This window comes from Chamaea fasciata, unplaced genomic scaffold (genome assembly GCF_029207755.1).
Source record: "Chamaea fasciata isolate MVZ Bird 193981 ecotype frontalis unplaced genomic scaffold, bChaFas1.0.hap1 SCAF_12, whole genome shotgun sequence".
Lineage (NCBI taxonomy): Eukaryota > Metazoa > Chordata > Aves > Passeriformes > Sylviidae > Chamaea > Chamaea fasciata.
This window is the reverse complement of record NW_027094097.1, coordinates 19,226,109-19,240,063: the sequence shown is the minus strand read 5'-3', so window position 1 is coordinate 19,240,063 and position 13,955 is coordinate 19,226,109. Positions and strand designations below refer to the sequence as shown.

At 44.6% G+C, this 13,955-nt stretch overlaps 1 protein-coding gene across 3 annotated transcripts; it reads left to right on the top strand.

The window, feature by feature from the left end:
* The first annotated feature begins 5,554 nt into the window (after positions 1-5,554).
* PDP2 (pyruvate dehydrogenase phosphatase catalytic subunit 2) lies at positions 5,555-10,451 on the top strand. 3 transcript variants are annotated; one of them, XM_066194957.1, is made up of 2 exons: positions 5,555-5,658; positions 8,355-10,451. In XM_066194957.1, exon 2 carries the CDS (start codon positions 8,410-8,412, stop codon positions 10,012-10,014), a length of 1,605 nt encoding a protein of 534 aa, XP_066051054.1. In that variant the 5' UTR covers positions 5,555-5,658; positions 8,355-8,409; the 3' UTR covers positions 10,015-10,451. The 3 variants fall into 3 exon arrangements, with proteins under 3 accessions (XP_066051054.1, XP_066051055.1, XP_066051056.1); XM_066194958.1 differs by lacking the exon at positions 5,555-5,658 and adding an exon at positions 5,690-5,776; XM_066194959.1 differs by lacking the exon at positions 5,555-5,658 and adding an exon at positions 6,697-6,713.
* The last annotated feature ends 3,504 nt before the right edge of the window (positions 10,452-13,955 follow it).

Below are 13,955 nucleotides of genomic sequence, written 5' to 3'. Positions count from 1 at the left end.
GCGTGTTTTTAAATCTTAGAAATTATTTTTGACAGATCTTTTTAGTCCATATCACAGTTCTTACCATCTTCTGGGATTAACAGTTTCTGTTTCGTGTTAATCCTTTCACTTAAGTTCTGACATACTGTATACCTTGAATGACTTCTTGCCCAGAGTTAAGTTACTATCATGAATCTTATGTCCTTGTTAAAATTTACATGAAGAGATGCATTTGAAAATGTAAAAAGTCTTTCCAAAAACTTTACATTTGGATAGCAAAAAAAAAAAAAATATTAGGGGCAAATTTAAAATACTTTTCTGATTAAAATAAAACCAATATTATTTATCATGTGTACCATAATCAAGCTATCCCAGTACTGCTGCATTAATATTTGTACAGGTGTTCACAGAGCAGGTCAAAATCAGCAGTTTCAGTGTTTTCCTCTCATTTTAGGCATAGGTGTAGACTCTCTGTCTCTCATAGGAGGTAAAGAGGGCTTGTGCATTGAAACTTTGTCCAGTTTTCCCCAGCTCCAACCCTTCAATCTAAAAAAAATTAGTTATACCCAGAATGTGACCTTGCACACAGTACTTAAGCTTCTTTGAGGGTAGTTTATTCATGAGCAGCAGGAGGATAATGTTTAGCTTACACAGTTATTGTAAAAGCTCAGACATTGCAAAGAGCTTTAAATACTGCATTGCCCCAAGGTGCTCGGTTCCAGGGAGAAACTGAACTGTACCTTCCTGTAGAAATAAATTTCATTTTGCTTATAGGGTTTTTTGGTTGTTTGAGGGTTGGTTTTTTTTCAGTTGTTGGATGGAAGAACTTAATCTATTTTTTACCGTGGGGAAGTAAAATATAAAAGGAAGACTTCTACATTCTTTGTTGTTTCTTGAGACCCTGATCATCCAATAAAAAAGCCACAAATATTTTATTGGATAAGCACCGATTTAATGCACTTCATTTATTTTGAGATTGAATGATTCTAAAACATTATCTTTTACCAAGTTGTTGTGTTGAAGAAAAAATGGGAGTTGACTGTAATTATTCCAGCAAGAATTCACTTACCTTCTCTTGGGATTGCAGCCATCCTGTCTGAGAGAACAGAGGCCTCACATTTAGGACAGCAACTGAACTTGCACAGCAGTAAAAGCTGGATTAAAAATGCCATCTAGTGGCTCTCCTTCCCTTTCTTGCCACAATGCTTAAAATACTTGTTAAGGCCCATTCAGTCAAAATACAAGAGATGAGAGAATTTAAATGTGACAATAATAATTTGTAAAGATATGAGTGATTGAAAACCCCTTGCTGACTCTGTATGTGTAGTCACTGAAATTCCTTCCTCAGATAAAAATCAGTCTGACAAAAGAAACTCGATAAACCAGTTACAGTTGTTTGTTCCTCATTTCACTGCTGAGCAGAGAGATCCTCTGCTTGGTGAACTGCACACTCTCTTAACTTTAGCTTTGAAACTTTAATTGCTGTAGTCACAGTTCATCTTTGGGGTTTTCCCCCAATCTCTTGCAAGCAGAAAGATTTTTAGGTAGTTTCCATCATACAGTTGCTATGATGTAGCAGACTTATAATGATACACTTCATGATGAGGGTAAATTAATCCAAATACAAGAACTGGGGAAAAGTTTTGCAAGGTACCTCAGCACCAGCTGGTGCTTTTGGCAGAGTTCAAAGGTCAGAAAGATAAAAAGAGAGCATTTCAGGAAAAAACAGAGATAAGCCTGAAGAAAATGGGGTGTTATCATATACCTCATTGTAGCTGCTTTCCTCTCTGAACTCCTCTGCATGCAGAAGCAACCCTTTAGTGACAGCACTGAGTATCAAAGTACCGTGTCTGCTTGCCTGGGACAGCGGAGGTCTCATACTTTTTCTCACCCTGAAGAAAGCACAGCAGAGGATGGAACCTGACTGACTTGCACAGCACTATTTCTAACTTGCACAGCTGTAAGGCAGGGAACTTTCACTCCTCTGATGTTCCATTTATGCTGCTACCCGCACTGCATTTGAAATTTAGTAAAACTTCAGCACCAGGTTGTGAACAGCAACATAGTAAGGCAAATAATTTAATTTCATATCAACACAGTGGAATATTAAATACAGCAATTTAGCTCACCCTGTTTGTCTGTTGGAGGAGAAGGTGGAAGGAGGAGAGAGAGGAAAGGAATATTATCAGGTTTTTTCACACATGAGTACTTCTTCCCAAGCCACAAGACTTTCCTGGACTTGAAAACTGACCTCAAGAAATGTAAATTTACTTTTACAGTGGCACAGAACCTTAATGAACATTTGTTTGTTTAACTTAAACCAATTTTTAAGCAACATCCAATAAAAATGATCCATGTGGCATTCAGATCCCATTATAGCAACTGGAAAGACCTTTGCACCAGTGCAATTACTTTGACTTAAACTGGGTCTTCAGATTAACCCCTGCAGCTCCAGACACTGCTGAGCCACTGCTGCAACAGGAGAGGCTAAATGAAGCTGGGGAGCTGGAATGGCACCTTTCCTACCATTGCTCATGGCATTTACCTCTGTTTATCGATGTTTCTTGCAGCTTGCCTTCTTTCCTAGCATTTGAGGGTTTGGTTTAGATTACTTAGGAAGATTAGACTGGAACAGCTGCAACCAAACTAGAAAATACAGTTGCTCTAACAGACCTAGACTCTCCATTTGTTTGTGAGTTTTGTTTGTTTATAGTAAGAGATTTCTCCATCTGCAGTGCCAATTTTCCTTTTGTGAAAATCCAAAATGTCATATACAACAGATGAAATGTCTGTCATTCACAGGGCAAGATACAGCCAGCAAACAGGGGACATTCTTAAAGTTGCTCAGCAGGAAGGTGTTTTGTGGGCTGGTGCTGTTTCCTTTCCAAAAGCTGGTTATTAGACTGTAGATCTTTCTGTGCAAAAAGCACAAAACTCACTCTGTGTTCCCTGAGATGGGCCACAGAAACAGTTCCTTTGCAGGTTCACAAGTTTCCAAAGGGTTTGGATCTCTTGCTGTTTTCTACTCTGTATCACTAGGCTGAGTCTCTTTATTGCAGAAAAACTTCTGAAAACTAGAAAACTACTTTTAGTAGTAGTTTATTACTTTTCTTTGGATTCAAACCTTTTGCTGCTGGTCAGCTTTTTGACAAAAAAATATTATTTATTAGAAATATTAGTCCAATTTTTAACTTGCTCTCTTAGAAATATCTGCCTTATTTGGTGTTTCTGATCTTGTGTGTCCCCATAACAAGAAATGTTTACAAAGCATCAGGAGTCCCAGACTTTTCATTAAATCAATGAGGTCACGGAAAGTAATCCATGCTATCACCTGCTTTGAAGGCAGTGCGGATGAGGGGCAGCTGTTTGCAGCTTCTGGAAGCAGAAGATGTTTGAATTGCACCAAAGTAGCCACAGCCAGTTGTCCAAACCAACAAGTAGGGGGAAAACTTATGTTCCATGAGAAAGAAGGAAACCCCAAATAGTGCAGTCAGGCTTAAACAAGAACACAGAAATGAGTTCAAGAATGTATTTCCACAGAAAACCAGAGCTGCTGACTGTACAAGTCAGCAGATATGACTGTTCCTTGAAAAAAATCTAAATATAGGATCTGCTATATTTTAGCCTATAGCTGCACATTAATACAATACCTGAAATGAGACTTATTTTCTTATAAATACAGGTAAGGATTTTCTTCTGGCACAGGACTAAACTTGGCTCACCTATAATCAACAAAGTCAAAACCAAACCTGAGTTGTATTTAAAGAAACTTGAGTTCTAGTTTTTTCAATGCAAATTAAGAACATAAAGCACTATGGCAACTGAGCACCGTTGCTACAGAAATTTGCCATTTCTTTAGATATTCCTAAAGGCAAAAACACTGCAAGCCTGAGCAATACCATTTCTTTCCTCAGATCATATCATATCAGAGTAGCATTTCTATTTTTCCCTTTAATTATGTATCACTTTAGTTCATCAGCATAATCAAACAGTCCAAAGTAGAATCTAAATCTCAATTCAACTTGATATTCAGCCCTGTCAAGTACCTTCAATATGGTATTCCTCCTTGTATTTAGAAAACGTGAAGTGAAAGGAACATCTCCTGCAGGACTGTTAATTGTTTCACTTTCATTTACATGGTTCCTAAGTCACTTCAGCTTACGCATATGAATTCATGAAATTACTACATGAGCAATGGGTTACAGCTTTCAGCTGAAAAGAAGCATTTAACCATGGTGGGAGCACAGGAAACGCAGAGCAGTCAGGTTCATTTCCAGGCTACTGTGTGAGGCTTTATCAGTTTTGTAAATGGTACAAAAGCTGGAAATTAGTAGGGCAGAAGGAAGAATCATTGAATTATGGAATATCCTGAGTAGGAAGGGACCCACAAGGGTGATCGGGTCCAGCTCCTGTCCCTGCCCGGACACCCCAACAATCCCCCCTGTGCATCCCTGGCAGCGCTGTCCCAATGCCCCTGGAGCTCCGGCAGCCTCGGGGCCGTGCCCATTCCCCATTCCCCATTCCCCATTCCCCATTCCCCGGGGAGATCCCGAGGCTGCTGTTGGTGTACCTGAGCACCGGGCAGAGCAGAGACACGCAGGTAAGGGCTGCTGTGGGTGTCCTCTTTCCGTTCAGATTTGTCAGGCAGATAAAACAATTGCATCAAACCTGAGGCGGTTTTTTGCGTATGCTGAAATATTGTTAGGAAAGTTTTTGTTAAGACGACAATTTTTTTTTGTATGCTCTTCCATGCAACACGAAACTACGTTTCATTGTTTGAATAAAAACAAGAAACAAGTGAAAGCTCAGAGAAGATGATCATCTTTCCACATGAGGTAACTTGGGAACACGCTTATCTCATCTAGAGTACTTGCACCACGTTATTCAACTAAAAATCCTTCAGTACAAGAAGCCAGGCGAATTAAAAAAAATGCACCGATGGTATCAAAACCTCTTGTGACTTATGAGCCTCTGTTTTTGCAAAAACACGATTCTTAGAAGTTTTAAAGCAGGGGCTACTTAGTAACCACTGCGTTAACAGCAGTGACTACTGATTAACCACCATGCACTTTGGGCCCATTCCTTCCCCTCACACCGGGCTTAGAACCGCTCAGAGGAAACGTTAACCGAGACAAGCAGTCATATGAAACCAAAAAAACAGGGAGTCAGCAAAACGAGCCCTTTTGTTCTCCATAATTTATATGACGAGTTAATTACGAAAGAGCTTTGCGATTTTGAGCCTCATCAGCCGGTGTCCTCAGCGCTGAAGGGTGGGGAATCGTACTGGAAAAAAACCCGAAAAGCCGAGGGGTGCCCCCTCAAGGAAACAGCGTGGTTTTGAACGTTATTAATGAGGAAGAAACCCCTGCTGGTGCTTTTTCTTCCTAACACACGTGACTCGCTTCCTTTTGGCTCACTTTACTGTGCAGCCCAGGGCCGGGCCCGGCGCTCCCTCAGCGCCTCAGGGGCGGCGGGCGCGGGGCCCCTCAGCCCGGCCGGCCCCGCCGCGGCCGCGCCCGCCGCGCACAACATGGCGGAGGGGCGGGGCCGGGCCCGGCCCGCCGTGTCCTGACGGGAACCCGGGGCGGGTTGGGCGGCGGGGCTGTCGGTCAGCGCCGTCCCTCAGCCCCGCCGGGGGCAGCGCGGGGCCGGCGGGCGCGAGTGACGGCCGCTCGGACGGTGGGTGCGGCCGGGGCGGGGGACGGGGCGGGCGGAGAGTGGCCACCGCTGGGGCAGCCGTGCCGGGGCACAGGGAGAGGAGCCGGGCCTGGAGCGGCGGCTGTGCGGAAGCGGGGAGGTGGGAGTCGTGCGGGGCACGGGCTGCGGCGGTGGCGGGGTCGGTGTGGGGTGTGTGCGGGGCAGGATGTGTGTGCGGGGCACAGGGTGTGTTCTGTGCGGGGCAGGATGTGTGTGTGCGGGGCAGGGTGGGGCTGTGTGCAGGGGGCGGTGTGGGAGCAGAGGGGTGTGTGCGGGACAGGGGCGGGGGGGGCACAGGTGTTGCGGAGCAGAGGGGGGTCTGTGTGGGGTGTGTGCGGCTGGGGCAGCGCGGAGGTGGCGGGGCAGGGATCGGTGTGTGCCGGATGTGTGTGGGGCGAGGTGGGTGTGGGCTGTGTCAGGAGAGTGAGTGAGGGGGCTGTGGGATTGTGGGGATCTCAGAGGGGCTGTAAATCCAGATGTGCCGGGTGTCTGTTAGTTCACTGGGAAAAGCGGGCGCTGCTGCGCCGTGCGGTCCGGCAGCTGCGGGCTGTGCCGGGGCTAGCCGGGCTCAGCCCGGGCCCCGCTGGGACACCGCGTCCCCGGGGAGGAAGAGCCGGGGCTGGAGCGGGAGCGAGTTTATGTAATAATTGGCTCTTACATAATGGTCTTTAGCTTTAATTTACACCGCTACTGGGGGCGCCCTGGCCAGCAGTGTCTGCACACTGCGGCTGCGGAGGACCCCGAGGATGGGAGCGCAGTGAGCGGGGCTGGCTTACAGCGGCTCCAGGGCTCGTCAGTGCTACCTGACTTAGGCAAGCGCAGGGCTGACCGCTGTTAGCGACTCTGCTGCTCGGGGGAAAACCACTCCGCCTCGCACTCTCAGCCAGCCGGTGTGAACGGAGGAGCTTTCTTTAAAACACTGTTTCAATCGGCTTTTTGAGCAAGTGTGTGACAGTCATCCTTGTTTCAATCTCATGTGGCTGAGAGGGGCAGGAAGAGGAAGGAGAAAAAACAGTACCGGGGATGGACTGAAAAAGGTTGGCAAACCTTGGCTTGTCTTGTGCTGTAGGTACTTTTTGGGTTTAGCTGTTGCTGGAGTTGGTAGCGTCAGCTGTCTTATTATTTTGGTTGCGTTCCTTCTGTAGGACAACAAAAGGCACTGTGCGTGTTGGGAGATGCAGTGTCCCAGGAGATGGCAGGCAGGCCTTGGACAGTGAACTGGCACTGCCTTTTGCATCTGCTCTCCTGACATTAGCAGTGAAATTATGCTGTGTCTTTGCCTGTTCTCACCAGGTCGCCAGAATCATAGTGGTGTGCTCTGTTGAAGTGCTTGTCTGCTCTTTTCTGCATTAAATACGGATAGCACACATCAGAAATGTTTTGTGACGTGTTGTTTTGGGTTCCAAACAGGATTTCAGCAGTTCTTGAGCTGTATCAGTAGGCCTTCTGTTAGAATAGCTCAAGGTGACTTTTCTTGGAAAAGTTTCCACTCATCTGATCTGGCTGGTTTCTTGTTATTTCTTGTGAAGTGCCCTGCCAAAAAACTGGTGTTGTAGCAGCAGCATGTAGTGTCTTTGGCCTGAGCAAGTGGTGTCACAGGCCACCTCAAAGTGTTTGAAAGCTCACAGAGAACTCTCTTGTTCTCAGTGGCTGCTAGTGGGATCTTTTGGGAGTAATTGGACTTGTGGTGCTGCCACACTATGAGTTTTTGAAATCCATGGGGCACAATTCTGTTGTGAGTGAGCATCTGGTTGTGCTTAGCAATATCCCACAGCTGGAATACCTTATTGAAAGCAGGAGACAATGTGAGGACCTCCCCCATGGCAACTGAAGAGCTTCAGCTGCTGAAGTGCCTGAGGTTTCAGTGCTGTTGGCAGCAGAGATCTTCCCTGCAGCTCCTTCTAATTGCTCTCCAAATGAACAAGCCAAATTGTGAACCTGTAAAAGTTGTCAATGTGTTATAGCTTTCACTGCACCGGAGTGTACAATGCTGTGAAAAAAGCATGCATTAACCAGCAGTAGAATTTGCCTTCAGCTGTGTAAAAGATCCTGCCTGCCTGAGGGCTGGTTAAGACCTTGAAGGTAAAAAATAGAACAGCTGAGCTTATAAGCTGTAAAAGAATTGGAAAGGTAGACTGGCTTGTTCCTAGCTGTGAGGATCATGGTAGTTCACATAATCATTAACTGGCCACATCTCTCAGTCTTTCCACAGGGTTTAAGTACTTCTCTTGGGTGTGAAGCTTTGAGTCTATTAATGGAGTTGTAATCTAGCAGGCTTTTTTAAGAGTTGTGCAATAATTGTCACTTAAGTCCCAATTTTCAGGCTTGTTGAATCTGTTTGTTCTGTGTCATGTTAGATGAGGCTTTTCACTGTACAGTTTCCAATAACATTTCTTGTAATGTTGCAAATTCTTCTTATTCTTGCCACAATGAGGAAAAAAACCTGTCTGGAAAGTAAAAATTACCTTTTTGGATGAGTTAAAAGGAGCAGTCATATCCTTGATTATAATTAAGTGATGGAAATTGTATCACTTTTAAGATGCCTTTATCTATAGCAATCTCTTTTGGAAAGAAGTTCTGAATATTTCTGAAAGCTCTAGATATGCTTTTGTACTTCTATATGGAAAGCTTCTTAGAAACTTTCTAATTATTTTCCCTTTCCTACGTTTATATTCCAGGCTGCAAGGACATTCCGTGTTACTGAAGGAAGGTGCTCCGTTTTTGGAGTGACTTATGATGTCAAGAACTGTATCATCCTGGATTTTGAGCTCAGCCAGAAGCAGCATTACTTTACAAGGCAAAGGACGTTGGTACTCCATCTGTATCCCAAATAGAAACAAGATCAAATGGAAGCTCATTTTCTCCAAGACGTGTCCCTACCCTGCTGGGAGCTGCAGCTTAGACAGAACTTTCTCCTTTCCCAAAGCCTTCCGACACACTTCCACCGAAGAAGAACATTTTTCTTTCCAGTTGTCTCCGGCACAAATCAACGACATACTCAGAGCGGGTGAACTATCCCACAGAACACTGGATTTGAATGGCAAGAATGCAAATTCCGTGCTGAGGTTTGAAAGCAACCAGCTGGCCTCCAACAGCCCGATCGAGGACCGGCGGAGCGCGGCCACGTGCCTGCAGACGGCGGGGATGATGTTCGGGGTGTTCGACGGCCACGCGGGCGCCGCCTGCGCCCAGGCCGTGAGCGAGAGGCTGCTGCACTACATCGCCGTGTCCCTCATGCCCCGCCAGAGCCTGGAGGAGATCGAGCTGGCCGTGGAGGCCATGAAACCTGTGCGGCCCATCCTGCAGTGGCACAGGCACCCCAACGACGTGGAGTACCAGGAAATCGCCTCGCAGTACTTTGAGAACCTCCGGGTTTACTGGCAGCACTTGCTGGACCTGGACACTGAGCCAGGGTTTAGTTTGGAAGAAGCCATGATTTGTGCATTCAAAAGGTTGGACTCAGACATATCACTGGAAGTTCAGGCTCCTCAGGAAAATGAGTTGATGAGAAATATTGCCCTGCAAGTAGCTTTTTCTGGTGCAACAGCCTGTGTAGCTCACATTGACGGTGTTCACCTACATGTGGCAAACACTGGTGATTGCAGAGCGATTTTAGGGGTCTGTGAAGAAGATGGAACATGGTCTACTCTCCCTCTAACCCGAGACCACAATGCCTATGATGAATTTGAAATTAGAAGATTGAAGAGAGAACATCCCAGATCTGAGGAGAAAACCCTATTTGTGAATGACAGATTACTGGGGATTCTCATGCCCTCCAGAGCTTTTGGAGACGTGCAATTAAAATGGAGTAAAGAATTGCAACACAGCATTCTCGAGAACAGCTGTGATGTTGAGGCTCTAAACATTTATCAGTACATTCCTCCAAACTACCATACCCCCCCTTATTTAACTGCAGAGCCTGAAGTCACATACCACAAGTTAAGAAGCAAGGACAAGTTTCTCGTTATTGCTTCGGATGGGCTATGGGAGATGCTGAGTAATGAGAAGGTTGTCAAACTTGTTGCTGGACACCTTTCAGAGCTCAACATGCAGAAATCACCACTGACTTTTAAGAAACCAATTAATTTGGGTTACATGCACAACTTGTTGCTGCAGAGGAAGAGCAAAGGCCTGGCCTCCCTGGACCAGAACATCGCCACCCATCTGATCCGGCACGCGATCGGCAGCAATGAGTACGGCGAGGTGGACCCAGAGAAGCTGGCTGCCATGCTGACCCTGCCCGAGGACCTGGCCAGGATGTACAGGGATGACATCACAGTCACCGTGGTCTACTTCAACTCAGAAACTATTGAAGATTACTACAGGAACCACAAGTAGAGCCTTGCACTGCTGCAGTTCCGTACCACTAGGGAACTTGGATATGAACCTTTCCTCTTGCTCTCTGTTAGTCCAGCTGCCACAAGTGTCTGCAAGTTCCTGAATCTTTTTGTTACTTACTGGCTTTGAAAATAACTTTCTAAAAGGTGAAATTTCCCTGGGTTTCCAGGTTTGTATACACTGAAGAAAAATGTTTTCATAAAACCTCACTGAAATGTGACGAACTAAAGATTGTGGACCAGTTCTGATTCCATGAGAACCTCCAGTAAAACTTTCCAATGAACAAACAAGGCAAATTTCACTGAGACTAGTACAATTTAATAGAGATGGATAATAAGTGTAGCTGCATGGAGTGTCAGGCTCTGCTCTTGTGGAGAACAAGTAGCATCCTGTTGAAGCACTGTAACTGAATTAAATAAATTAACTACCAAACCTTTTTTTGGGTGTGTCAGATATTTTAACAAATTGCCCCATATTTATAAAACAACATGAAGGAAGGCTGGCTAAAGAGCCCTGGGATTGTCAGATGTCTTTCCTAACTCTCTTCCTTAAGCAAGGGAAAAATTGTATCTTCCTGTGCAGTTCTTTTCTGCACAAGAAAGTGGGAATTCATATTCACTTAACTCTGGATGGACTTGTGTGACAGCTTAGAGTTCAAACACGTGAGGGTCTTCACAATTCCCTGTTCAGGATTTCACAGAACTAGACTTAGGTATTTGAGTGTTTAGTTTAAATAATGTACCCTTTATTAAGTATTGATCTATGAAGTGCTGTGCATCAAATCCACCACCTGTAATTTAAATTGTTGGTCAAGATCTAGAAGTTCAGATCTAGAAGTTAAAAAATTCACCTACAAGTAAATAGAGCAAAAGAGAGCACCTTTCTCTCCAGATTTAACTTAGAAGAAATAAGAGTACTGATACTTCTCCAAAATAGGTTTAGTCTTTCATTCTTGCTTTTCCTTATAGGTACAGAGTTATTTTCCCTAATGTATATTTCAGTCTCTGAACATACACAAAAGTGTATTTTACAATGATTTTCTTTTATACTGAGCTTTCCAGAGTGTCATCCAAGCTTGCAAATTAGCTTTTGCATATGGTGTTCCGTGGTGCCTCTTCCTTGTTTACACTCCACAGGAGCTGTTTCCCACAAGGATGTGCACACTGGGAATATAGACCTGTTTACTGTTCCTGCTGCTGAGTAAGAACTTGTGTGGGTGCAGCAGAGCAAATAAAAAGATTGGTTTTTTTCTTAAATTCAGTTAAAAGCATTATCCCTCTACAGTTTAGAAGATGAAAAAGTAATTTTTTTTTCTCAAGATCTTAAGTAGACAAGGTCTTGGTGCTTAAACTGGTAACATTTGTGGATTCGGGGCTCTTTGTGTACTTTTCCTTACACATAAAATTTCTTAGCGCTTTTTTCAGGCATTTAATCTGTTTTGAAGATGGGATTAGAAGGAGAAGGAAACTAAACTGTTGAAAAAATATTCATGCTTTTGACTATTCAGGATTGACTGTAATTCAGTGCTACAATTGCAATCACTAAATGCATCCCTTAAAAAACTTCTAAAATTACTTTTTTTTTTCTTTTTTTTTTTTCTTTTTTTTGTCTAGTACATATTGGAATACATTCAGCCTGAAGGCAGATGCAGTGAGTAGGTCTGTTCCCCTTGGGCAACAAACCAGGATTTACCTCAGGAAGTCTGCCCCGAGCTCTGGGTGATAAGGGCTGCAGGCAGACTTTGGGTTTGTGCCAGATGCTGCAGAGCTTGCTGAAGTTCTCGGTGCTGGGGTCCAGCTTGCTTTAAAGGGTGCCCTGCTCTTATCCTCCAGGCTGGTACTGTGGGGACTGAGATTTCCTCTGCCAGGAAAAGCAGGCAGGGATGGTCAGGCCTGTGTTAACCTCAGGAGGGGAGAGCTCCTCAGCAGCATCCCTGGACCCTTCTGGCTTCACTGGGCTCTGTTTGCTCTTACAGATCCTCTTGTGGGATCAGTTCCAGGCTTCACTGCTTGAAATTTAGACATAAATTAGTGAAAAAGCATTTCTCAACTACGTCGTAATAGAGAAATTCCTCAGCAGTGTAACCAGAGGCACAAAGGTACTAAACCATTATCAAAGGGATGTGAACTGAGACTTACGAAGGTAGTCTAGAAAACATTTAGTATAGAGCCAGACTGCTGCTGCAAGAGTAGTGTAGCAAAGCAGCAAGTGTCTAGTCATAAAATAAATAGAAGGTTCTGTTCCTTTCACCATTCAGTGGTGAAATCCAGGTCATTTCTTGAAAGAGTCTTTGTGGCACTTTTTCATGGAGTGGAACTCCTGAAGACATTGTTGTGTGTGGGTTGGAGCTGCACCTGCACATTGTTAGCGATTGTTTTGGGGAAGGTGTCTGAAAATCAGGAAGTTATTTCCCATTTCATGGTAGGTTTGCTCAGTTTTGACATGCAGCACTATAATTATCTATGGCGAAAAAGAGTACTGTTAAACCAGTTAAAAGTTTGGTTTCGTTGGTTGGTTTTTAAAATACAAATCATGGGTTCAGCTGCATATTCCCTGGAATTTGTTGCTGTCAGTCCATCTGAGGGCAGTCCATCCATACTTGGAATTATTTAGGTTGGAAGAGATCTCAAAGACTGAACTGTGCTGTTAACCCAGCACTGCCAAGGCCACCGCTAAACCACGTCCCTAAGCACCATGTCCACGTGTCTTTAAATATCTCCAGGGGTGATGACTCCACCACTGTCCCGGGCACGCACACAGGGAAAGGCAGGAATTTGCCAGAAACTCCTCCCCCTCCACAAAATGAGTGTGAACTAGGATAAGCAGGATGAGAAAGCCCCAGGGTGAAAAGTCCATGCATGTAGAAGTGTGTGAGCACCCTGGAAACCCAAAGCTGGTTCTCTGAGATGCCAAGCACTTGGTACAGACAACCTTCAGGTAAGCAAGGTGTTATTCTGCATTTTTATCAGAGCATTGAGTTCTGTATTCTCAGTTTATGCCCCAGGACTGTGAGAAGACAGAGCTGTGGATCCTCACCACAGAGCCCCTGGACGTCCACTCTCTGTCACTGTGGCTGTCACACAGGACAGGAGCAGCCAGCTGGAGGAGACACACCCCACCCAGGCTGTGTCATTCATCCCATCAAACAGCTGAGGAGCTGGAGCCACATGAGCACTGAGATCCATTTCTGCTTCCATGCTCACATAAAAACAAGGTAACAATACTGCCCCCCCTCCTTTCATGATCTCTGACAGCTGGTGCCAGGTGATCCAAAAGAACTGCACCTGATCAAAATGAGGGGGATTCTCTCAACAACCCTGAGGGATCTTCAGCTCTGAAGAGCCTGCTGAAACAGAAGAAAGTGCTGAAATGTTGCATTTTCTTGCAATTCCTGTCAGTCTCAATTCTCTGCAATATTAGATGTGCACATTTACTCAGGAAAGAATCACGTTTTAAAGTCACTGCAGAAAGTAAAGGTTGTGCTGAACTGTGATAGTGTACACACAGCAAATTGTTTTGTGATGAATTCACCTACTACAACCACAGTAAGTAGCATGAGTTCAACATCTTCCTTCACCCTGAAATTACCTGAATTGACAGCAATTCAATTGTGTCTTCTATCCAGTGTATTTTAACAAAGTTCTAGATTTCAGTCACTCTAAATTCTCAGTAATGTGTACACCATATGCTTGTGGTGAACAATTTGAACTTGGTCGTAGGTATTTTCATTTCTTAATTGCTCCATTAATTCGTGCAATCAGAGCTAACTGGCACTAATGAAAACAGTATTTTGTGACTTGGAGAGTCAAAAATTTTGTATGTGAGCAAACTTCCTGCATTAACCTGGTCTTGCAAGCTCGATGATGTGAAGATTTATGAGAACATTTAGATACAACTCCTGCAACATTGAAAATCTGTTGGAATGAACATCTTTGCAGGTG

Coding starts and splice junctions, on each gene's coding strand:
- PDP2 (XM_066194957.1), top strand. CDS start 8,410: ATGATGTCAAGAACTGTATCATCCTGGATTTTGAGCTCAGCCAGAAGC.